The 24,695-nt window shown below is 57.7% G+C and overlaps 3 protein-coding genes across 18 annotated transcripts in view; 1 reads left to right on the top strand and 2 right to left on the bottom strand.

Moving 5' to 3' along the window:
- Positions 1 to 25: 25 nt before the first annotated feature.
- CASP9 (caspase 9) lies at positions 26 to 6,976 on the top strand. Its single transcript, XM_030507681.2, has 10 exons — positions 26 to 178; positions 773 to 992; positions 2,013 to 2,093; positions 2,260 to 2,291; positions 3,299 to 3,475; positions 4,176 to 4,265; positions 4,930 to 5,077; positions 5,666 to 5,845; positions 5,994 to 6,103; positions 6,439 to 6,976. Exons 1-10 carry the CDS (start codon positions 47 to 49, stop codon positions 6,529 to 6,531), a joined length of 1,263 nt encoding a protein of 420 aa, XP_030363541.1. The 5' UTR covers positions 26 to 46; the 3' UTR covers positions 6,532 to 6,976.
- Positions 6,977 to 9,432: 2,456 nt separating this feature from the next.
- On the bottom strand, positions 9,433 to 11,307 carry LOC115617334 (chymotrypsin-C-like). Its single transcript, XM_030507683.1, has 8 exons — positions 11,268 to 11,307; positions 11,058 to 11,149; positions 10,887 to 10,984; positions 10,676 to 10,801; positions 10,433 to 10,569; positions 10,173 to 10,318; positions 9,594 to 9,743; positions 9,433 to 9,502 (listed from the first exon to the last, which is right to left on the bottom strand). Exons 1-8 carry the CDS (start codon positions 11,305 to 11,307, stop codon positions 9,485 to 9,487), a joined length of 807 nt encoding a protein of 268 aa, XP_030363543.1. The 3' UTR covers positions 9,433 to 9,484.
- Positions 11,308 to 11,933: 626 nt separating this feature from the next.
- LOC115617329 (EF-hand domain-containing protein D2) overlaps positions 11,934 to 24,695 on the bottom strand; it is a 29,519-nt gene continuing 16,757 nt past the window's right edge. For 8 of the 16 annotated variants that reach the window (XR_003994565.1, XR_003994567.1, XR_003994568.1 and 5 more), the window contains 11 exons: positions 24,021 to 24,180; positions 23,590 to 23,695; positions 21,510 to 21,645; positions 20,825 to 20,952; positions 20,539 to 20,622; positions 19,515 to 19,735; positions 18,868 to 19,051; positions 17,895 to 18,001; positions 13,167 to 13,314; positions 12,901 to 13,035; positions 11,934 to 12,766 (listed from right to left, as the gene is read on the bottom strand). Coding sequence is in view for 5 of the 16 variants with exons in the window: in XM_030507670.1 (XP_030363530.1) it covers positions 17,918 to 18,001; positions 18,868 to 19,051; positions 19,515 to 19,735; positions 20,539 to 20,622; positions 20,825 to 20,952; positions 21,510 to 21,645; positions 23,590 to 23,695; positions 24,021 to 24,180 (1,103 nt within the window). In the remaining 11 variants the exon portion in view is untranslated. Of the gene's footprint in view, positions 12,767 to 12,900; positions 13,036 to 13,166; positions 13,315 to 16,021; positions 16,259 to 17,615; positions 18,129 to 18,867; positions 19,052 to 19,514; positions 19,736 to 20,538; positions 20,623 to 20,824; positions 20,953 to 21,038; positions 21,214 to 21,509; positions 21,646 to 23,589; positions 23,696 to 24,020; positions 24,181 to 24,695 lie in introns of those variants that run through there. The other 8 variants (XR_003994570.1, XR_003994566.1, XM_030507670.1 and 5 more) reach the window with 8 other exon arrangements.

The raw sequence follows: 24,695 nt of genomic DNA, 5'->3' as shown, positions 1-24,695 counted from the left end.
CGGCGGCGCTTCCTGCCGCGGCGGCGGCGGGCGGAGCGGGGCGGGCATGGAGGAGGCGCAGCGGCGGGCCCTGCGGCGCGGCAGGGCCCGGCTGGTGGCGGCGCTGCGGGTCGCGCCGCTCTGGGGCCCGCTGCGGGAGCGCGGCCTGTTCACCCGGCACATGCTGGAGGACGTGCAGGTGAGCGGCGGCCCCGCGGCGCGGCCTGGGGGGTCATACCCTGCCCTGTGCGCTGTGGGGTGCTCCCTGCACGCCATGTATGTGGTTTGTGTGGGGCAGGCAGCCAGGCGTTGTGGTCGGAGGGGCACCAGGGCTGGGGTTTGGTTGCCCGCTGGGTCTCAGTCTCATCCACCCCGTGTGGATACCCGTGTTTCCCCTCTGTGGAGATCAGTCGGAAGGGCGGGCCCAGCAGCACACCTCAGCTCGGTGTCATAGAATCATAGAATGGTTTGGGTTGGAAAGGAGCTTAAGATCATCTAGTTCCAACCCCCTGCCACGGACAGGGACACCTTACACTAAACCATGTCACCCAAGACTCCATTCAACCTGGCCTTGAACACCGCCAGGGATGGAGCTTCCACAACCTCCCTGGGCAACCCATTCCAGTGCCTCACCACCCTCACAGTAAAGAACTTCTTCCTTATAGCTAATCTAAACTTCCCCTGTTTAAGTTTGAACCCATTACCCCTTGTCCTACCACTACAGTCCCTAAGGAAGAGTCCCTCCCCAGCATCCTTATGTCGATGTGTTATCCTGGGGTTTCCTCCCCTGCAGAGCGCTGGCAGCCGAGGAGAGCAAGCCCGGCAGCTGGTCATCGACCTGGAGACCCGAGGGAAGCGGGCTTTCCCTGTGTTCCTCTCTATCCTGCGGGACACAGGGCAGGGAGACCTTGCGGACATGCTGGCTGAGGAGTGTGGATGCCCGTCGGCACCACCACAGCTGGTAGACCTGAGGCCTGTCGAGCTGGAGTTACCTGGGGAAGAACATCATGAAAGTAAGACTCGAGGGTGTCACTGTTTTCTGGGCAAACAGCAGCATGTGAAGTGGTGGCAGTCGGGATTCATCTCACCATGGTCATAGTCTGTGAAGTCCTGGGTTTTATTGTCACAGAATCATCAGGGTTGGAGGGAGCTCTGGAGATCATCAGTGCAACGCCTGCCAAGGCAGGGCCACCCAGAGCAGGGCACACAGGAACGTGTCCAGGTGGGTTTGGGATGTCTCCAGAGAGGGAGACTCCACAACCTCCCTGGGCAGCCTGTGCCAGGGCTCTGACACCCTCAGCGTAAGGAAGTTCCTCCTCATGTTGAGGTGAAACCTGTTGTGGTTTAGTGTATGGCCATTGCTCCTCGTCCTGTCACTGGGCATCACTGGAAAGAGTCTGGCACCATCCTCCTGGCACCCACCTTTGAGCTATTGATGTGCATAGATAAGATCCCCTCTCAGGCTGCCCTTCTCCAGACTAACCAGGCCCAGCTCCCACAATCTCTCCTCAAGAGCGAGATGCTCCAGACCCCTGAGCATCCTTGTGGCCTCCGCTGGACCCTCTCCAGTAGCTCCTTGTCTTGTGCTGAGGAGCCCAGCACTGGACACAGGACTCCAGATGTGGCCTCAGATCAGAGGATCAAGTAGAGAGGGAGGATCACCTCGACCTGCTGCCACACTCTGTTATCCTGGAGCAGGGCTTGTCGAGGTTACTGTGCAGAGCTTGGGCTGTGTGCTCGTGGCGTTAGGAGCACCCTTCTCTGTGGTTTTGCACAGAACCTCCCCAGTACCTGGGTGAGAATGGATTTTGCCATGTCCTCACCACCTTGTGCTCCTCTGAATCTGCATGGGCATCCAGCTTGTGCCATTGTAAGAAGAAACTTGAGTCTGTAAAACCCTCCAAAGGGGAAAACAGACATGATGTGACACTGCAGCCTCGCAGCAGGGTCCTTTTGGGGACCCTGGGTTGGTTACTTGTAGTGTCACGTCAGAAGGGGTAGAAGTGAGATCTGACTGACCTCTGTCTTTACAGATGTGAACCTTCCAGAACGTTTGTCCATCCCAGTGCAAGCAGAGAGTGAAAGACCTCGGGTGCCTCCTGTGCCAGTCCGGGGTAAGCCGTGGCCCAAGTTGCCCTGGAGAGCCAGGGAGCTCATACACACCACCACCGTGTCAGGGCCTACAGGGAAGGATCGACATGGATTTTGGAAGGAAGATGGGTAACACCTTGTTTTGGAGAGTGGGAGAGCTAAATCCTGTGTCTCTGTTGTGTGTTGTAGGTTCGGCTGTTGACAAGTGGAACCGGGATCTGGTCAGTATTTGGTTGGGCTGAAAACATTCCCTATTAAGCAAAGGCTCTGAGCCTCGTGGGTGGCTGCCAGGAACTAACCCGGGGTTAGCTGGTTCTTGCTCTGTGTCATCTGAGCCATTGCTCAGGGGCACAAGGATGCTCAGGGGTCTGGAGCATCTCTCTTATGAGGAGAGATTGTGGGAGCTGGGCCTGGTTAGTCTGGAGAAGAGCAGCCTGAGAGGGGATCTCATCTATGGACATCAATAGCTCAAAGGTGGGTGCCAGGAGGATGGTGCCAGCCTCTTTCCAGTGGTGCCCAGTGACAGGACGAGGAGCAATGGCCATAAACTAAACCACAACAAGTTTCACCCCAACATGACAAGGAACTTCCTTACGCTGAGGGTGTCAGAGCCCTGGCACAGGCTGCCCAGGGGGGTTGTGGAGTCTCCCTCTCTGGAGACATCCCAAACCCACCTGGACACATTCCTGTGGGACCTGCTCTGGGTGGCCCTGCCTTGGCAGGGGGTTGCACTGGATGATCTCCAGAGGTCCCTCCAACACTAGTGATTCTGTGGTAGATCCTGTTTAGACTTTGGAAGCACAGGGTTGAGGGTAGCCCTCAGGAAATTCCTGTGGTGCTGCTGTTGATGGTAAAGTTGAGCCTCGGGGAGATTTTTCTACCCCATTCTCAGCTCCTCATGTGGGCTGTTGTGGTCACATTTGATGACAATGCCTAAAAATCCTCTCAGAAGCTTCAACTTGCCATTGGAGACTCTGTGGGTGAAGAAGCAGCTGCTTTCCACAAATTCCCACCCAATTTGGTGGGTGGGTTTGCATTCCCTGGTGCTGATAACAATGTATGCCTGGAGAATGGAGGCTCTTATCCATACTTAGGCTTGGAGAGGTGAAAAAGCTGTGAACTGGGCTGCTTTAAGGACTCCTGTTCCTCCTTGGCATTGCGTCCTGCAGGAATAGCCAGCAGACACCTGGATGAGAGGGTGTTTAACTGCAGTGTGTGTGCCTGGCAGGTTTACCAGCTGCGAGCGGATCCGTGCGGGCGCTGCCTGATCCTCAACAACATCAACTTCGCTGCAGACTCGGGTCTGTGCACTCGCCGCGGCTCCGACGTGGACTGTGAGAAGCTGGAGAAGCGCTTCAGGGCCTTGAGCTTCGACGTCCTGACTCAGAGGGACCTGGAAGCTCAGGTGAGGCCACTGTGTTGAGCCCTGGAAGTGTGTGTGATGGGAAATGCCCCCGTGTTTGCAGCATGCTGAAAGCCAGGGCCTGCGCTGCTCAGAGAAGGAATTGATTGCTCTTATCTCATTACCACGCTGTGGTAGCAGGAGAGAGGACCTTTCACTTCTTCACCCTTACCCCTGAACTCTGATTCCTGGTTGTGGTCTGCAGGGAAATGGGTGAGGTTGTATTTGTGCCATAGCTCGGGCAGCCTTTGGGTTGTGTGTGGCGGGGGGTGGGATTTGCCTCTTGTACAGTCCTTGGCTGTTTCTCACAGCAGTGGGGGGAGCTCAATCATCTGGAGCAGACACTGAAAGTAAACCAAGGTTTTCTGCTAATAGGAAGTGGAGCATTTCAGCAGATAGAGAACGAGGGGAGACTGAGATGAGCTCTGAGGCAGAAGCTCTTCCCTGTGAGGGTGCTGAGGCGCTGGCACAGGGTGCCCACAGAAGCTGTGGCTGCCCCATCCCTGGCAGTGTTCAAGGCCAGGTTGGACACAGGGGCTTGGAGCAACCTGCTCTAGTGGAAGGTGTCCCTGCCCGTGGCAGGGGGTTGGAGCTGGAGGAGCTTTAGATCCCTTCCAACCCAAACCAGTCTGTGGTAAGAGGAGTCCCCAGCAGCAATCTGTGGTGTGGTTTGAACAACTGTACTGTGGTGTTTCCCACGCAGGACATGGTTTCAGAGCTGCAGAAGCTGGCTCGGCGGGACCACAGCGCCCTGGACTGCTGCATTGTGGTCATCCTTTCCCACGGCTGCCAGGTGGGTTCCTCCCATCTCTCCCTTTGCCCTTGGTGAGGCTGCCTGCGTGGGAACAGGGTCATTCCCAAGGTTTTTGCTCCCCCTGCTGCTGCACATTGCAGAGTTACATTTTGTATCTGGGCTGAGGATACAAACTGAACTGCTCCTGGTACAAACTGTTCTGCTTCTCCAGCACAGTGTGATCCAGCCTTGCCAAGTGTTCTCCGGTTTGGAAGCTGGGCTGTATAATTTGGACCTGAATGACAGGCAGGGAGTGAAGGGAGGCAGCGCTGACCCTCACGCTGTGGCCATTCAGTCCTTCCTGTGCCTCCAGCTCTGATGGGGGAGATGCTATCAGTAGGAAAGCCTGTTTAAAGTCTGGGGCCTCATAGAATGGGGAGGGGAGAGTGATTGTTGGGAAAATGGTGGATGTTAAGTGCCTGTTGTCCCAGAGGATGAAGAACCCCATCACTGGAAGAGGTGGGTTAGGGGTTAGATTATAGGAGGATGGGTGTTAGCATATTTCAGATGATGCTGCATTGTCCCCTCACCCTGACAAGGAGCAAACATGAGGAATCAAGCCTGGCTGTGGGAACTTTAGGCTGCAGAGCACCCATCAGAGGTGGGTTCCCTCAGCACTGGCCTCTCCTTCTGCATTACTGGCTCCTGGATTTTCCTCTTGCAGACAAGCCATATTCAGTTTCCCGGCGGCGTTTACGGAACAGATGGAAAACCCATTCCAATAGAAAAGATTGTGAACTATTTCAATGGGTCCAATTGCCCGAGTTTGAGAGGAAAACCCAAACTCTTCTTCATCCAGGCCTGTGGTGGAGGTGAATCTTTGTTTTGGCTCTGGTAGCGTGTTGGCTGTTGGGCATAAGCAGGTTTTGGAGGTGTGGTTAGGCTTTGGCTTCATGTTCCTTTGTGGTTCAGTGCCTGCTTTTCCAGCTGTCCTAGAATCATAGAATGGTTTGGATTGGAAAGAACCTTAAGATTATCTAGTTTGAACCCCCTGCCACGGGCAGGGACACCTTCCACTAGAGCAGGTTGCTCCAAGCCCCTGTGTCCAACCTGGCCTTGAACACTGCCAGGGATGGGGCAGCCACAGCTTCTCTGGGCACCCTGTTCCCCACAGGGAAGAGCTTCTGCCTTATCTCCAACCTGAACTTCCCCTCTTTCAGTTTGAACCCATCACCCCTTATCCCTCCAGTCCCTGATGAAGGTCCCTCTCCAGCATCCTTGTAGCCCCCTTCAGACACTGGAAGCTGCTCTGAGGTCTCCACGCAGCTTCTCTTCTCCAGGCTGAACAGCCCTAATGTTCTCAGCCTGGCTCCATATAGGAGGTGCTCCAGCCTTCTCTTACCACTGAGCAATTGAGTAACAACGACCGTTGAGAACTGACTTGTTGCTGCCTTTTGCAGAGCAAAGAGATCGAGGCTTTGTAGTGGATTCCAGTTCGCCTGGAGACGAAGCTCCCAGAGGTTCTGTGGAGTCGGATGCGACTCCTTTCCAGGCTCCATCAGGGAACGTGGACGAGTCAGATGCTGTAGCCAGTTTGCCCACTCCCAGTGACATCTTGGTCTCCTACTCAACTTTTCCAGGTGAGATAGCCAGGGGAATTGGCCAAAACGTTGGAGCTTCAGTGCCACAGTCGGGGGGTGGTTTGGGGCAACTGGAGATGGCAGTAACTGGGTGAGACGAGAACAGAAAACTGTCTTTGGCAATGATGTTCTCATTCTTCCTCTGCAGGTTTTGTCTCCTGGAGGGAGGTGTCGAGTGGCTCGTGGTATGTGGAAACACTGGACAGTGTGCTGGATCAATATGCCCCTTCAGAAGACCTGCTGAACATGTTACTGCGGGTAAGTGTCAAAGTCCAAGCTCGTGGGACTTGGGTCACTGTCATGAGCTTGCTGCCATATGTCCCGGCAGATCATGCCCTTGGGGAAGTCCTGCTGGTTCTCTTGTGCCTGGAGATGCCCGTGGTGCTTGCTTGTACTCTGTGGTACTCCTGAGACACCATGGTACATGTGTACCCGTCACCCCTTGCCCTGTTGCTACAGCCCCTGATGAAGGGTCCCTCTTCCAGCATCCTTGTAGCCCCCTTCAGATCCTGCTCTGAGGTCTCCCACATCCCACAGTCCTGTTCCCTGTCCCTGTTCTTCCTGCTCCTCATCCACTCTCCTCTTGTTCTCAGGTGGCCAACGCTGTGTCTGCCAAGGGGAAGTACAAGCAGATCCCAGGCTGTTTCAACTTCCTCCGTAAAAAATTCTTCTTCAAGTGCAAATGACGCTCCGAGGATCCTGCCAAGCTCCAGAGCTACTTCCCCCGCAGCCAGAGGAAACCTGCTCCCACCAGGACTCTGCATCCGTGCTCACGGTGCCTTTCCTCTGTCTATCGAAATGTTCATCTTGAGAAATGCCACCTGTGAATGCTGTGAAACAGGGATGAGATGGAGACTGGCACCGTGCCGATGGGAAGGGGTAAGGATGGAGCAGGAAGCCCCTTTGCCAAGGCACGTGCTGGCCTAGAGCCTCTGTGCTCGCAGAGGAGAGCAGCTCCAGCTCGCTGCAATGTGCTCGTGCTCAGCCTCAGGGTATTCTGTTTGGTGACTGCCACACTTGTGGCCTTCTCTGCCTGGAAAACCAACTGATGGGATCAAAGTCTGTCAAGTGGCATGGAATGATTTTTGTGATCGATATTTTTAATAAAACACAATGGGAAAGGCAAGAAAATGCTTTGTGTTGTGTTTCCTCGTCTGTTCCGTGCTGTGAGTGCCAGGTCAGCATCTCCTGCAGGCTGCTCCGAAAGGGGAAGAGCGATCAAGCACCGATGGGGAGTTAGTTACAGAGGAACCCGATGAGGGTTCCTCTGAACCTCAGAGCTGAGATTAAGCGCTTACCTGGATGAGCTGCTGTGGTGATGGTTTTGGATGGCTCTGGATGGATGTGGAGATTTAGGGAGAAGCATCCTCAGAGACTGAGGAGCTGCCCTCGGCAGGTGCAGCTGCCTTAGGGTATGTGGGGAAGGGAGGTGCCACCATGCAGAGCAGGATGGAGAGCTGATGGGTGCCCACCCAGCCCGTCTTCACTGCCTGGGGCATTGCACGCTCCTGGTGTGTTTCAGCACAGCAAAGGCAGCTTGTGCTGTGCCCCTTTGCCTCCGTGCTGCTGGGGGAGCGAGGGATGCTTTGGGAATCACCCATGAATATCGATATCAACCTAGCTGGGCCACTCCTCTGCCCAGCATGGCTTACAGGGGTCACCTTCTGTCAGCATACAGGCACATGGGCAGTTACAGCAGCAACACCTTGGTGCTTTGTGTCCCCCCGGCACAGTACAGCCCCGGCACACCCCGCCTCGTCCTTCGAGCGTGCTGGATGCTCAAACAGCCACCACAGGGATTCACACCCTCCAAGGATACTCTGCTGGCCCCGCTCAGGCCACACACCGCTGTGGGGTCTCACTACGAACCACAGTTTAGCCAAGTCTCATGCAGGGCCTGTGACCCTCCACCACCTCCTGCAGGAGGGGACATCTTTAACTGGGGTGAGACACATCTCAGAGGGTGCCGGTGCCAGCCACGCTCCTGCTCCATCCCCACCACCACTGATTCTGCAGGACATGACCTGCTGGGTACCAACCCCAGCAGTGATGCCCAGGGCTGCCACGCTCATCACACCATGTCTGAGGAGGGGACACAGTGCGCAGGTTGGCACATGGACATGACATGACAGCACATCTCGATGTGACTGCAACACCAGCCAGTGCCTCTCGCATGGTTGGGGTCCTGCTCCCCAGCCTCTTCTTCCCACCCCCAAGAGCCATCCCTGTGGTACATGGTCCATCTCCACACGTCCTCTGAGCAGGTCTTTAATACCCCATGGGGTGATGTGTACAATCCCTTTGCCACAGCACCCAGCAGAGCCCCCCAACTACTTCCCTCCCCATGCACCTCTTCACCCACTAAACCTCTGGCTGGGCTGTCAAGTGTCACTCGGTCCCCAGAGGGACCCACAACCCTGCCCCAAGCAAGCCACAGCCCAGGCAAGCGGCTCCCACAGCGCTGGGGCTCACGCTGGTGCTCCTGAGGCCCAGAGCAGGCGATGGCATCGCTCTCCAGGCTGGTGATGATGTCGCTCAGTCTGGTGGCAGCATCACTCCTAAGCTGGGCACCATCCATCACGTTCCCCACAGAGCTCGAGGCACCACCATCCATCTTCCCCTGCCACGAAGCTCCCCCCTGGGGTCCAGCACCCATGACAAGGGGATGGCACAGCAGCACCGCAGTGGTGCTGGGCGGCTCTTCTCGGGGGCTCATGGTACAGCACCATCCGCAGCCTCTTCACACCCGCTCCCATTGGCACGGCGCCTCCTTCCTCTGCAAACCCCCACATCCCTCCCATGGCAGCCCTGGCTCCTCCTGGGGACCCCCAGCTGGGGTGCTAGCACCACCTGGCCAGACCCATCACCTACCTTGTCTCTCCAGACACTGTGGAAGGAGACCCACAGTGAGATGCTCGGCTCCTGTGTCATGTTGCAGGTCCTGGAACCCCCCTCCCTGGACCAATCAGCCCCCCAAGGACCAACCCTTGAGACCCCCATTAAAATTCACCTGTCCTCAAGTAACCCAGGACCAGCAAAGTCCCCCGAGACACAGAACCAGAGAATGATAGAATGATTTCGGTTGAAGGGACCTTAAAGCTCATCCAGTTCCAACCCCTGCCATGGGCAGGGACACCTTCCACTAGAGCAGGTTGCTCCAAGCCCCTGTGTCCAACCTGGCCTTGAACACTGCCAGGGATGGGGTATTCGCCACCTCTTTGGGCAGCTTGTTCCAGTCCCAACGACACTCAAGACCCCTAAAGCACTCTGGGAGCTACCACATTCCCCAGTGCCCCCCATGGGCCAACTGGCTTCCTTAGATCCTCCCACCAGGCCCCCCACAACTAGACCCCAGCCCCTCTTCCCCAAACGACCAGCAAGGCCTTGAGCCTGCTGGTGCTATGGGCACGGATCCCACCCTTACTCCCCACAACTACAGCCTGAGCCTGCCTCAGTACCCGCAGGACCCTTCTGGCCCCATTGAGTGACATGGGGACCCCTCCAACCCCAGCATCCCGAGACACAGCCACGGGTGCCTGCCCCCAGCTCCACCTCTGCTCAATAAAGAGACCAAGCGAGACCAGCTCTGCACTTTTGCCTTTATCATGCTCGAGACGCACTGCCCCTCGCACCGCTTCTTCAGTTGCTCCTTATTTTCTGCCAACAACAAGAGAGAGACGAAATGGCAGCGATCCCCCGGGCTGGGCAGGGGCAGCCCCCCCGCAGGGGCAGAGCACGGGGCACCCACCTCGTTGATCCAGTCGATGTAGGCAGACACACGGGTGAACACCGTCGGCTTCCTCAGCGTGTTGCAGCCCAGCGACGAGCCGAAGCTGACGATACCGGCCACCTCCCAGTCGTCCCCTTGTGGGCAGTTCAGGGGGCCTCCGGAATCCCCCTGTCCCCATGGACACAGCTCAACACTCACCCCTTCTGGACACCCACCTCCAGCCCCTCACCTCCCAGTGAGGACCACAGCCCCGCGCTGCCAACCTGCCCCTCATAGAGCCATAGAATCAATGAGATTGGAAAAGACCTTTAAGATCATCAAGTCCAACCATTACCCCAGCACTGCCAAGGCCACCACTAACCCATGGCACTGAGGCCTCGGCTACACGGGGTGTGAACACTTGCAGGGACGGTGACTCCAGCCCTGCCCTGGGCAGCCTGTTCCAATGCCTGAGCACCCTCTGGGGAAGGAATTGTTCCTCAGCTCCATCTAAACCTCCCCTGGTGCAGCTTGAGGCCGTTTCCTTTTGTCCCATCCCTTGTTCCTTGAGGAGACCAACCCTGCACCCACCTTTGCCACCCCCTGCCCAACACTCACGTTGCAGCTGGAGATGACACCATCGCCGCCGGCGCACACCATGGTGGGGAGCACGTAGCTGCCCCACCAGCTCCACTGGGAGCAGATGTCATATTCCACCACGGGCAGCAGTGCCTGCTGCAGGACGTCAGCCAGGGGCCCGTTCGCTGCCGCAACAGGCACACATCACACCCTGCACCCACACTGTACCCCACTGGCTCCTCCCCATTGTCGTGGTTTCGGCTGGGCTCAAACCACGACACCCATGGACCCCCACTTACTCCAGAGCCGGCCCCAGCCGGTCACATAGCAGGGGTAGTTGTTCTCCAGTATCTGCCCGGCGGGCGGCAGGGTAGCGGCCTGGATGGTATCACTCTCCTGCACCTCCTCTGCCAGCTTGACCAGGGCGATGTCATTGCTATTGGGAGAGCCAAGCCGTGGGGACAGAAAGATCTGATCCATAGGGAAGGGGAACCTGGCCATAATACTCCCCCCATCCACCCCTGACCCATCCCATCCCTTACATGATGAGGTCGGAGTCCCATTTCTCATGCACAATGGTCTTCACCACACTCACAGTCACCGAGCCCGGCTCGTTCTCTTCCGACAGGACCTGCTTGCCCAGCAGCACGCGGTACGTCAGGGTAGAGCTTCCAGGGGAGAAATGGGGGTGTCAGTCTCCATAAACATCTTGTCCTCCCCACATGGACCCCCCTCTTACACCCCAGCACCCACCTGATGCAGTGGGCAGCTGTCAGCACCCAGTTGGCTTTAATCAGGGTCCCGCCGCATGTGTGATACCACTGCCTATTGCGGCTGTACTGCAGTGAGATCTGTGACAGCAGAGGCACAGCATCAGTGCAGGAATGACCCCATCCCCACCCCCATCCCTGCATCCCTCCTTACCTGCCATGGCCAGCTGTGGGGCACAGCATCTTCACCACCCACCACGCGGCTGCTATACAGCGCTGCTGCGGCTGGCTGGCCATATCCATAGGCTGGGTGACACCGGCAAAGGGACCTCAGCGGCTGCCTGCACCCCTTTTGCTCAGGGCCACAGTGGCTGCGGGGGTCCCACCCCTCCCCACCCCATCCCCTCCTGCCCCCCAGACCCACCGTAGCCCAGCACCACGACGAGACACAGAGCACCCAGCATGGCTGCAGCAGTCCAGAGTGCACAGTGGGGGCACTCACCCCTCTTATAGCACCCTGAAACCTTGGTGTTGACTGTCCAGTGGCCAACATGTGGTGACTGTCCCACGCTGGGGGCAGCTCCTCAGCCCCATTGCTCCATCTTATCACCCCACCTGGGAACAGCCACAGCTGCCCATCCAACGTGGCACAGCAGGGATGCCTGGAAATGACCTGGGGACACGCAGCCCCACAGCCACACTGTTCTCTATGGGGTGCGGGCAGCCCAACTGCCCCCCAGCTTCCAGGATGCAGCCCCCAAACCTGCTCCCCCCATGCACCACAGGAGCAGGGTCTCCTCTCCACATGGCCAAGGCCAGCCAAAACCCTACAGGTGCCCCCAGGGCTACAGAGCGGGGCAGGAGGGGGGCCAGCCCCATGGCAGAAGGATGCTGAAGACCTTCAGTAACACCACATGTGGATCAGGCCCCCACTGCTTCCCACGCTGATGTCTCAGCACCTCCATGGCTCATCCTGCTTCACCACCACCCGCAGCAGTGAGGGGGTGCCCGCTCCCCATGTGGCTCCTGCCACTGCCATGGACACGACCCCAGCACGGCTGCACCTCAGCCCCACACACAGGCACCCAGCTTAAGAAATATAATATTTATTTGGGATTAAAATAAAAACCCAAAAGACACAGAACACACCCCCCCTCCCAGTACCGCCGCTCGGGGGGACACCGCGGGACAGACATGTCAGTACAGCCAACACGGGAGCCTCACCCGACCACGTGTGGCTACAACACTCGCCCTCCTGGGCCAAATACAACATGAAAACACAGAACAGCCTCAAGAGCCAACAGCTGCCTTTGCACACAGCTTTAGAACACAGAGACACAGCCCCCGGGGGGCTGCACACCAGTGGGGGGGCTCCCACCCCCCAGCACTGCACACACGGACCCCTCCGTCAGCAATGGCAACAGGCACCAAGTCACCGTGACACTCCCCCGGGTGAGTCCCCGTGTCCTGCACGGTGCATGCACAACACAACAGCGTGGGGCCAGCACGGCCGCCGCGGCGGCAGCAGCCCCTGGCAGGGGACACGGTGCTGCCGCCCCTCGGGGCAGGGGCAGCTCGGCAAGGGGACAATAGAGGGGTATGAACAACACCTACAGGCAGCACAGCGAGGGGAAGGGAGAGCCGGGCGCTGTGCCGAGCCCGGCCTTTGGGCAGTCACAGGCACACAGCTCGGGCATCGCTCCCGTTACAGTCGATACGTGGCACATGCGGCATTCCCGGCTCCAGGCACCACACACCAGTCCTGCCCGGCCCCGTGTCGGCGCCCCGTCACTGCTTGAAGGTGGATTGGAGCTCCTTGAACGCTGCTTTCCTCTGCTTCAGCTCCTCCGCCTGCTTCTTCTTCTCCTCCTGCTCTGCCTTGATCTCCTCCTCGAAGCGGCTAGCATCGTGGATGGCTTGTACCTGCCAATGGAGCACGTCTGGCTGGGTCCACCAAGACCCCACCAACATCCCCACCTCCTGCCCACACGCTGTTCCCAGTGAGCTGGCACCAAACCGCCCTTGTACACCACCACCCTGGGTCCGGACCTCGTTACCTTGGCCTCAAAGAAGTTCTTGGCACCCTTCACTCCCTCTGTGGAGACGTCGATCTCGGAGAGCCGGGCCAGGGCGTGCAGCCCACTATCCTCCTGCAGCTCTCCCGCTGCTGCCTTGCGGAAGATCAGCAGGAACTGCAAAGGGAGACGTTGGTGTTGGCTCCCCCGAGACCTCAAAGCCACCACAAGACCCCCCCCATCACCTTCGAACCATCCCCAGCCCAGCACTGAGGCGAGCAGCACCTGAGGCACCTCCATGCCCTCACCTCCCGAAAGCTGAGCTTGCTGTCCAGGTCTTCATCCACCTCCTTGATCATGTTCTTCAAGCCCAGGTGCGTCTGTGGAGCCCCCAGTTTCTCCATCATCAGCTTCAGCTCCATCAGGTCAATGAAACCGTCTTTCCCTGCATCGTACCTGCAGCACAGAGGGACGGTCCTGTCACATCGCTGAGTGCATGCAGCCCTCTCCGCGTCTCCTCTGTCCAGGGAGCGAGGCACCAGGCACAGGAGGAGGTAAGAGCAAGGACATGGGCACCGACACCCCCAGGCAGCTCGCCAGACCACAGGGAGCTGCCGGCAAACCACTAACAGCCCCCAGAGCATCATCCGGGATCGGCTCTGCTTCCCTGTGGCTCTTGGCAGGAGAACCCCTCGGGATGCTGCCAAACCTGCTGCTGGCTCCCTGGGCCCGGAGCCCGAGCACACCTCGTCATCCTCGCTATGACACCTCCAGGTGATGGCTCCTGCCTGCCCAGAGACCCTCAGCATCCATCCATGAGCCTGGGTTTGGCCAAGAGAGCCGGGCACATTGCTCTCTACAACTGCCTGACAGGAAGTTGTAGTGAGGTGGGTCCGTCTCTTCTCCCAAGGAACAAGGGATGGGACAAGAGGAAATGGCCTCAAGCTGCACCAGGGCAGGTTTAGATGGAGATGAGGAACAATTCCTTCCCCAGAGGGTGCTCAGGCATTGGAACAGGCTGCCCAGGGCAGGGCTGGAGTCACCGTCCCTGCAAGTGTTCACACCCCGTGTAGCCGAGGCCTCAGTGCCATGGGTTAGTGGTGGCCTTGGCAGTGCTGGGAATGGTTGGACTTGATGAGCTTAAAGGTCTTTTCCAACCGGGTTGATTCTGTGATTCTTTCTCTGCCCACAGACCCTCCAGATCTCATGTGGCTCCACAGGGCAGGCGGCTGCATTTCCCCTGATACCCCTCGTCCTCAATGCAAGCCTCACCACTGCACTTCACCGCACCGCCGCCCCTGGGCACCACCACAGGGATGGAGAAGACCCTGCAGCCAGCCCAGGGCCATGTAGAAGTATTCGAGCAGCTTCACCCATCACGAACAGGCTTTCTCCTTTTGGTGGCTGATTTGTGCTGTGCCTGCGGCGCTGCAGCCGCCTCGCGGAGCACCAGGCTCACCATGCTGCAGGTCTGTGACTCATTTGTACCTTCCCTGCTGCGGTTTAGCTCTGTCCATGTCGCCTTCCTGCTCTCCCACGCTGTGGGGACCCTCATGCAGCATTTGGCCCTGCTGCTGCCGCTGCTGTCACCCAGGAGCTGGGCTGGGGGAGCAGCCCCAACACACTTCCTGCTTCCGAGACCCCTTTTGGAGCATCACACAGAGAGTTGTTCTGCAAGCGGCAAGTTTGCCAGCCTGGCCCTGCTGTTTCACCCCATGCAAAGCATGCCCCAGCTGCAGGGCACTTCCTCGCTCTCACTCCCCTCCTCTCTGCTTTTCAGGGATGCCGGCATCCCTCTGCTTCTCCCAAGCGGCACAAAACCCCTTCCACACTTTATACCACACAGCCAGATCATTGCATCGCAAGGGTGACAAAGAGCACATGGTTCAACGCCATCCTTCCCTTGGGAAAACCCCCTTTCCCAGCTCCCAAACCGCCGTGGGCTGCCTCACGCTGCTCCTTTCGCTGCAGTGAGACGCTGCAGTGTCAGAGCAAACACGTCTGCTCCGTGTGCCTGGCTCCCTGTCTGCGTGGTGCCGGCCACATTCCCACCACACGCCATCTGCACCGCGATGAGCACCCGTGCTCAGCATCACCAGATGGGTGCTCTGGTCCGGGGGACCCCAAGCATGATTGTACCCTCACCCCCAGGCTGCATCCAAGAGACTGCAACAGCAGTCCCTTCCCGCTTGCTGTGTCCGGGTGGGAAGAAGCAGGGAACAGCGGGGCTCTTGCGCTGCCTGGGATGCTGGCAGAGCATTGCCTGCACCTCAAACAGCCCCCCCAGCCTTGTGCCTTGGGGCTCGCTGCCTCCAGCCCCTGCACTTCCCCCTGCTGTGCCCAAGCAAGAGCCTGCAGCACATCTACACAGATTTCACCCCTGGTTTACACCGGATGGGTCGAGAGGCAGCAGCACACTGCAGGATGCTCGCTCCTCTCCATACTCCCCAGAGCCACGCTGCCTCCACGCCATCCGTAGGGATGCTCTGGGCCACCCCGCTTGTCCCCCGGCACATCCTGGTGTGACCGTGGTTAGAGACACTGCAATTTCAGTCTCCCCTTGGAAATTTCCAGGGATCGATGCCAGATTCCCCCCGGGGCCGAGCTTGTGCACCGAGTCACGCTCCACCGTGCGTGGTGGCACGCAGCGAGGCTGGGGATGCTGAGGACACACCGAGAAGCGGGGACCCCTCGGTGCTGCAGCACAGGGAACGCAGGGGGGTCCCTTGCGGTACCCTCCAGCTTCCCCAACTGCAATACAAGGTGCCAGGGTCCCTCCTCCCAGAAGATGGGGTGGACAGGGGTCCCTGCTGCAGGGATTTGGGGGTGTGCAGGAATCTCTCCTGCAGGGAGCTGGGGAGGGGGAAGGTATCCCAGGCATCCCCCTGCAAGGAGCTGTGTAGGGGGGAAGTCCCTGGGATCCCTCCTGCAAGTAGCTGGGGGTATCCCAGGCATCCCTCATGCAAGGGACGGGGGAGCCTCCTCCAAGGAGCCAGGGGAGCCTCCTGCAAGGGGTTGGAGGGTTCCTCTTGCAGGGACCGGGCCGGAGGGCACCGGGGCATGTGTCCTGCGAGCAGCGGGGGGCTGCCGCGGGATGCCGGGAGTCCCCCCGCCGGCCCCCGGTGATGCTGTCCGAGGGGTCCCCGCTCTCCCCGGTACTCACTGTCGGAAGAGCCGCTCCATGTCGCGGAGCTGCCGCCGGGAGAACTCGCGGAACTCCCCGGCGGGGCTGAAGACGCGGCGGCCGCCCCCGGGCGAACCCTCGAACCCCGCCCGCCCCACGGGGCTGCCCGGCCCCGGCCCCGGCTCCGGTCCCCGGCCCCGCCGCCCCGACAGCTCCTCCGCCGCCGCCGCCATGGTGCCCGGATGGCCGCTCCTCCCCGCCCCGCCCCGCCGCGGGGGGGTCCGGCCCCGCCGCCGCTCCGCTGCCTCCGCCGGCCCCCATCGGGAGCGCCCGGGGGTGCAGGAGCGATGCCCGGGGAGCAGCAGCGGGGAGGCGGCTCCCACGGGCTCCGTCCGGTTCCATCCATCATCTCGCGGGGGTTCGGCATCGGGAATCATGGAGCAGCCCGACCCCACCAGCAAACCCGCAGGAGATTCCCGCAGCACAGCCCGGCCGCGAATGGTCAACCTTGTGTCCAGTGCTGGGCTCCTCAGTATGAGAAAGACAAGGAGCTACTGCAGAGGGTCCAGCGGAGGCCACAAGGATGCTCAGGGGTCTGGAGTATCTCTCTCTTGAGGAGAAATTTGTGGGAGCTGGGCCTGGTTAGTCTAGAGAAGAGCAGCCTGAGAGGGGATCTCATCTATGGACATCAATAGCTCAAAGGTGGGTGCCACGAGGATGGTGCCAGACTCTTTCCAGTGCTGCCCAGTGACAGGACGAGGAGCAATGGCCATAAACTAAACCACAACAAGTTTCACCTCAACATGACGAGGAACTTCCTTACTCTGAGGGTGTCAGAGCCCTGGCACAGGCTGCCCAGGGAGGTTGTGGAGTCTCCCTCTCTGGAGACATCCCAAACCCGCCTGGACACATTCCTGTGTGCCCTGCTCTGGGTGGCCCTGCCTTGGCAGGGGTTGCACTGGATGATCTCCAGAGCTCCCTCCAGCCCTGATGATTCTGTGAAACTATCCAGGGGAACCAGGTCATGCCTTGCCCCAGAATCAACCCAGGCCAGCAGCTGGAAGCCCACAGCCCATCAAGGGGGAAACAGCCACGGCCAGAGCCCTGTGGCACAGCCACTAACCACATAATGTACACCAGAAATTAGTCATCAGCCACGGTGTGCCCATGGGTGCCCAACAGCACATCCACAAATGCTACAGTTCCTGCCACAGCCCCTCTGTGCTGCTTCCCAACCTTTGACTTCTATTACAAATACCAACAAAACCCCAAAGAGGCTGTGCTCACATCCACGTTATCCTTGGCTGGAAAGCTCTGCAGAGGACTCTGCATAGGCTGCTCTGAGCAAAGCAAAGCGGCCACAGGGCCAACGAGTGCTGGAGCGGCCCAATTTCCCCCAGAACACCACCGCTCCTTGGAAACCAGGGGCTGCTCCTCTTCTTCCCTTCCACTGGTACAGGGGCACTCACTGTGCTCTGGTCAGTGATGCACTCCTGTGATTCCATTCTGCATCGTGCCTGATGCTCCTGCTCCCCATGGCACCACAGGAGGACACAGCAAGTGGAAGTGCATGGGACAATGTGGCCATGCAGCAGGGCTGCTTCAGCAGCAACAGGACAAGGACCCACACGGCTGACTTCACTCATGTAGTCTATACACTGGGCTCTATTCACACACACATGTCTATACACACACAATCTATACAATAGGTTATATCCACACCACCTTTTCTACTGCCATAGATCCCATCACACACCATGGGACCCGTGCTGCAGGAAAATAAGGTCCTACACACCAGCATGCCCTGGAGCTATGGGATTCCAACAGGGGCTCCTCAAAATGCCTTGTACCACATCTGACATTAGGGAGTCCACAGCATGATGACCCTCTCCCACTGCAGACCTTCACCTACCAAAGGCCCATGTGGTGCCTCTCCTACGCACTTCCCATCTTGACAGCTTCTGCTGTGTGCTCTTTGGCCTTCAGCTTGCCTGAGCAGAAAGGCTTCTTGGCTCCAGGCTGCAGAACAGAGAGACATCAACACCACGTTCATGGCCCAGATCCCTCAACACAGCTACACGCACGTTGCCCTCCATCTCCAGCAGTGGGAATGCTGCATGCAGGTAAGCAGTGGGACCCTGGGATGTCCAACCTCTTAGGATGGTCAGATGGAGCACAGAATCCCAGGTCTCTGAGGGATGCTGCATGAGGTGGAGGAGTTGGGTATCACATGGAGCATCCAGCTCTTGGCTTGGCATCTGCCCAGCTGGGGTTGCAGCAGGGCACAGCCACCTGTGGTACCCGGCAGCCTGAACAACATGCATTCCTAACGGATCACAGGAGCTAGGGAAGCACATAGGGCTCACAGCTTCTGCTGTGAACTTCCTGGCTGCAGCAAGCACCCTGTGAGGTGTCCCACACAAGAGAGGCATCCCCAGAGCCAACAACACTCTCACACCTTTCAGCCCCATGGATCTCTCACCCCAACCCTCACTCTTCATTCACCAAACGCCTCCAGAGTGCTCATTTCAGTGTGCAACATCATGTATCTGCACCCATGAGGGGAGATATCTGAGGCAGTGCACAGCTCACTCACCCTCCTTACCTCTGTTGTGTGCAACTGAGTGACCAGAGAGCATCGCACCTTCCCACCCTCTGCAAGGCTCTGGATAACACCAGTGTCACATCCCTTCTACCTGCAGGGCTTGCCTTGGGCATCTTACCAACAGTGGAGTGTTCTGGCTGGGCTGTGCATCCCTCACACCTGCCTCTTTCATCAGAGCACCTCACTGAGCTTGGAGGTGTTTGCTGGCCACCGTGACCTGCCTTTGAACACTCAGGCGCTGGGACCTTTGGCTCCAGTTGTCCTCATGGGCCTTGCTCACCTGCTCCCGTGTTTTCCCTTTGTGTAGCTTGGCTGCTCGCTGCTGCCTCTTCTCCTGGTTCAGCTGGAGCTGTGTCCTCTCCAGAGCCTCCTGCAGCAGAGCCTTCTCTTCTGCCTCCCTATAGGCTTCCTCTTCTAGCTTGGACACCTCCTCCTGGCACCTCTGCAGGGACGCCTGGTTCAGCCTGTGCACAATGGGGGGGACAAGTTGTCACCTGCATCAACCCCCCTCAAGCCAGGCTCTGCCTGGGAGCAAGAGCTTCCGAGAAAAGCCATATCACGCTGGAGTCCCTTCTAGGACCATCCCACCCTCCATGGTGTGATGCTCAAGGACATCAGAGTGCCTAACACATCACCAGGACCTGCGTGTGCTTTAGCAGGCATTTTCCCTGCTCTGATTCCTTGCACCACAGAAAACTCCCTCTGCTCCCACCTTTGTTGAGACCAAGATGCTGCCTCTTCATGGCTTCAGCGTATGAGCCCAGAAATGGGCTCTGGGTGGCTGTGTCAGCACTAACAGACCTCTTGCTTCATGCGAACACCATTGACACCAGACCGCTCCTCTCCCTGAGCCCCCTGTCCCTTGGCACCCCAGGACGAGGTGTCACTCAGACCATGGCTGGCAATGGTCACCTCGCCTCTCAGTACCTCAGCTGCTCCACTCTGCCCTCGTATTCTTTCAGCTTTTCCTCATTTCTTTCCAGGCGACTCTTGAGGTTCCTGATCTTATGACAGAGCAGCTCCAGGTCCTTCCGTCTCTGCAGCTCTGCTTTTCCCCTCTCCTCTGGAGGAAGGTGCTTCAAAGACTGCAATCCCGACAGCTCCTTCACCTTCATCAGGCTTCCCAGGGCACCGATTGCATCCAGGTACTGCAGGAAGAACAGGGAGTGCATTATTTCCTTGCCCTGCCAACTCCTCCACTCTACTGCATCCCACCGCTCAGCCATCTGCTTCCATCCTGCCCAGCTCAGGAGATGCCAGTGTCACACAGAACACGCTGTTTGCTTCCTTGTGTTTCATTCCAGGGTGTGCTTCCCCTCTGCAACCTTTGCTGAGTGCTCCTAAACCCACTCCTGGCTGTGGTTCCTTTGGGCTGTGTGCTTGGAGGCACTCAGGATGTGACATGCCACACTGGAGCACATCCCAGCCTGGGATTCGATTCCCAGCTCCGGCCAGCTGGGATTTGATTCCCAGTTGCACAACTCTTTGGGGTTGGATTTTTCCTTTTTTCAAGATGATCCATTTTCCCTGCTGGACATTTTCCTGCCCTTTTCTGTGGGAAGAGACCCCCTTGCATAACACACCAGCTGCGCTACGAACAGACACCTCCTCCAGCATCCATCATCACTCCTCAGCCTCTCTCACATCATTTAGCAAGCATCTAGGTTAGCAAAGGTCTGTTTGCTTCCCTGGTTGAGACCTCACCAACCCCACCTCTCCTTGAAGATCAGCCTTCACTGCCCAAGGTAACACCCCCAAGGACTTTGGGGGGCACCATTGCACATGCTGGGTACCAAGATGTCCTGCCAGACACCCAGTGCCTCCTGTGATACACACTTCCTCCTCGACCACGTTCCTGTGGATGCCCATCGCTTGCATCTGAAACGTGTTTGAAGACAACCTACACCCTCAAGCACCAGGCACCATTTCAACATGTCCACCACTGACGTACCATCTTCTCGCCAAAGTCTGTCATGTCGCCCATCTCCCGGCTCGCTGCCCCGTGTGAGCCCCCATTAGCAACACAGCCAGGAACCTGCACAAACAGGGAAAGAGCAATGGAGCCCATGGAATGCCTGGCTTTGGGCTGAGCATCTCACATGCTGCCAGGTTTTCCATCTCCATCTCTCCCCCTCTGGCTTCTTTCTTAGGATATTTGAAGGCCGAATTCTCCCTATTACAGAGGACACTTTTCTGACTCAGCCCCAGGCACCATGAACCACAAACTGCCTCCTTACCTTGCTGGCCTGCAGATTTGGTCCTGACACGGGTGCGGGTTCCTTCTCATGACCTGTTCTCTGGACTATTTCCTCTGCTAAGTCTCTTGTGAGGACCACCACTGGCTCTGAACTCTTCATCATGGTAGCTGGAGGTAAAAGAACAGCCACTGAGTTGTCCCACTCTCTGTATGACATGCTGAAGCTTCATATCTCAGCTGCTTTTGAGACTTGCCAGGTTTCCTCTTACGGTGACTGTGCACGGAGAGATGCATGGGCTCTGGAGTTGAGCCTGCGACAGCTTTCCCTGCAGACACGGCTATTGCAGAGTTTGGCCCCTGTTTCCCCAGCCTATTTTGCAGATGACCATTCAGAGCTCGCACCACAAACAGCTCCTCTACTTGTAGCTCCTAACAGAGGCAGTGCTGCTTTACCATAGTGCTCTCAATACAGGGATATAGACGATGGAAAGGGACTGAGAGAAAATGCATTTGGGGCAGGCAGAAGATTCTCACAACATCCAGCACTTGCAAGACCACAACACCCAGGGCTCAGCTCCTACGGGTGATAACTGCTCTCGCCTTGAGCAGAGCAGCACCCAAGCACAGAGTGGGTGTGCTCATCGCCAGGTGCCTGCTCGCTTCCATCTCTGCCTCTAACCCCCTTCACCAGCCGCCTCCTCCCAGATGGATGCATCTCCCCATACCTGAGGACTGCCTCTTCTCCAGCACCTTCACTCTCTCCCGGAGCTCGGCCAAGCCTTCTCTCTGGCGCTGAATCGTCTCCTCATGCCTGAGGCCTCGGCATCTCATGCCGAGGTTGGCCAGGTCCAGCGCCGGCTCCTGGAAGAGGCAGAGCAGCCGGTTCTCACTCACACTGACCTGACTCAACATGAGCTCAGCTTCAACCCAGCTTAAATGCTGAATGGCACCGGTCACTTAGAGCAAAGCACAGAGCTTCTCACCCTACACCCGCTCAGTGGGTTTGTGGGTACAAGAGCAGCATCTGAGACATAAGCCCTGAAAATGCTCCAGAGAGGCAGGAGAGGGATGGTGCATAGCTCTGAATGGCCATTGGCAGCATTTCTCTCTTTGGATTTGCCTTTACCTTCTTCCAGGCACAAATCCCGACCCACTCTGTAGCCTGCATTTATGCATCACTTCGGGCATTATTCATTTTTAGACTAGATCCATGCACACAGACACGTGCCTTTCAGTTCTGGGCCCCTCACTGCAAGAGAGACATTGAGGTGCTGGAGCGGGGCCAGAGAAGGGCACCGGAGCTGGTGCAGGGCCTGGAGCACAAGTGTGATGAGGAACGGCTGAGGGACCTGGGGGGTTTAGTCTGGCGAAGAGAAGGCTCAGGGGGGACCTTATCGCTCTCTGCAACTGCCTGACAGGAGGATGGAGCCAGGAGGGGGCTGGTCTCTGCTCCCAAGGAACAAGGGATGGGACAAGAGGAAATGGCCTCAAGCTGCCCCAGGGGAGGTTTAGATGGAGCTGAGGAACAATTCCTTCCCCAGAGGGTGCTCAGGCATTGGAACAGGCTGCCCAGGGCAGTGCTGGAGTCACCGTCCCTGCAAGTGTTCACACCCCGTGTAGCCGAGGCCTCAGTGCCATGGGTTAGTGGTGGCCTTGGCAGTGCTGGGAATGGTTGGACTTGATGATCTTGAAGGTCTTTTACAACCCAATTGATTCTGTGATTCTGTGATTTGTCCATTGCAGCCCCATCCAGCTTGCGGCACAATGACGAACATCCAAAACCTGGGACGGGGCAGGCTTGTCGTGCCCTGCACACGGCTACTGATGGCTCTAAACTGCCCGCTCGGGTCTGGCTGCTGCTGGCTTGTGGTACTGCTTAGTGAGAGGTGGCTTATTCCTGAACCGCAGCTTAGGCTGGGCCACACCTCCAACGCTCCCCATCACCATGTGCAGAACAGGACAGCGATACCTCCTGCTTGTCAGCTGGCTGTGAGTCACTGCTTGGCCCCCACACTGCCAGCCTTCCCTGCTGGCATGCTGTCTGCCACTGCTGTGGTACAGGATGTACAATTCCTACAGTCCCTCCATCTGCTGCTGAAACCACCTTTCTGTTCTTCCCTTCCCTAGCACCGGCGATGTCACGAATAGAGCCAGCATCTACTGCTCAGCAAGGGAACAGGAGGCAGTGCTTGCAGATCATTCCACATGCACGCTGCTATCCCTTCTAATTGGCAATTATAGCACCATTAGCACACACACACACCACTTCCCGGTTCCAAAGTGCTGTGCAAACATCAGCTCATCAGCCAGCAGCAAAGCTGCAGCATCTGCAGCCCTTGACGAGGGAAAGGGTGGCCAGAGATCCTGCACCAGCTCTGAGCAGGCGTGAGGTTGGCCAGAGACCTTATGGCTCTCTACGACTACCTGACAGGCGGTTGTAGTGAGGTGGGGTCAGTCTCTGCTCCCAAGGAACAAGGGATGGGACAAGAGGAAATGGCCTCAAGCTGCACCAGGGCAGGTTTCGATGGAGCTGAGGAACAATTCCTTCCCCAGAGGGTGCTCAGGCATTGGAACAGGCTGCCCAGGGCAGGGCTGGAGTCACCGTCCCTGCAAGTGTTCACACCCCGTGTAGCCGAGGCCTCAATGCCATGGGTTAGTGGTGGCCTTGGCAGTGCTGGGGAGCAGTTGGACTTGATGATCTTGAAGGTCTTTTTCAACCGAATTGATTCTATGATGCTGAGAAACACCATGTGCTATCACTGCTCTCAGCAAACCCAGACCTCGGCAGCCTCTGTGTGCACTTACCTGCTCAGAAGCTTCTCCCGCCTGTGCTGGCGTTCCTGGAGTAGCCTCCGGCTTCTCTGCCAATTCTTGGGCATCCTTCAGCTCCTGGCAGTGGGCTTGGGCTTGCCTGTGCCGAGAGACAAGACCATTGTGGGACACTGACAGATGAAGGCTGCCCAAACAGCTTGCGGAGAGCAGCACCACCAATGACTACCATGGTGTGAGTGGGAACATTCACTTAGTTACAAGTGACTTAGTTACACGTCCACCAGCACGAGCTCCACTAAAGCCCTGTTTCAGTTCACATGGCACTTCCATAGAGACAACATTGCTCCATTCCAATGCTCTCACTCCCACGTGCCTTTTGCATCTCGGGAGATACCTAAATGCCATCAGCCGCTGGTAATCTACAGAACAGCTTTTGCAAAGCATCCAGTCACAGCATCGTGCACCTTAACTCCTCAGTGGCTGCTTTCAGGGCTTGATCCTTCTTCTCCACCAGGCTGGACATCCGGGAGAGCTTCTCTCGGAGCAGGTTCAGTTCCTGCTCTTGGCGTTTCAGCCGGCTCAGGTTCTGCTCCAGTTCCACCTTCCGCTCCTCACTCAGCTCCCCTGGGATACAACAGCTTTAGGGGTTTCTGGCTGTCTCATTGCCCAGCCCTGGGGGATCTGCAGTTCTTGGTGAAACCATGTTCATGGACGTGTCCCCTTAGACCTCGCTCTATTAAATCACTGCACAGCCAGTCTCTTTGCATGGACATAGGCCAGAGCAATCACTTGCTATAGCTATTTCCCTTCAGATTGCAGAGCAACAGCCTCCCTAAAGCATATGGTGCTCACTGAGGAGTCCCAGGCAAGGCTTTGGGTGTCTTAGGCTCAAAGGAGCTCACCAATGATGTTTTGAGAAAGATGCCTCAGTTTTGCCCACCCCATCTCCACCCTCTTACCTTCACCCACCATCACCACTATTGCTTAGCCAAGGACAGGGAGGAACTCACCAACCCAAAGGGAATGGATCACAACAGTGTTGCTTGAGTGTGGCAACACCTATTTCCCATTACTTGCATGAGTCCACCTTGCTAATGCTCAGAAGAGGGATGGGAAGATGGAAACCACGCCTCACCCAC

The sequence above is a fragment of the Strigops habroptila genome, chromosome 16, assembly GCF_004027225.2.
Source record: "Strigops habroptila isolate Jane chromosome 16, bStrHab1.2.pri, whole genome shotgun sequence".
NCBI lineage: Eukaryota > Metazoa > Chordata > Aves > Psittaciformes > Psittacidae > Strigops > Strigops habroptila.
Note: the sequence above shows the minus strand (reverse complement) of the source record. Positions and strands in the feature narration are given on the sequence as shown.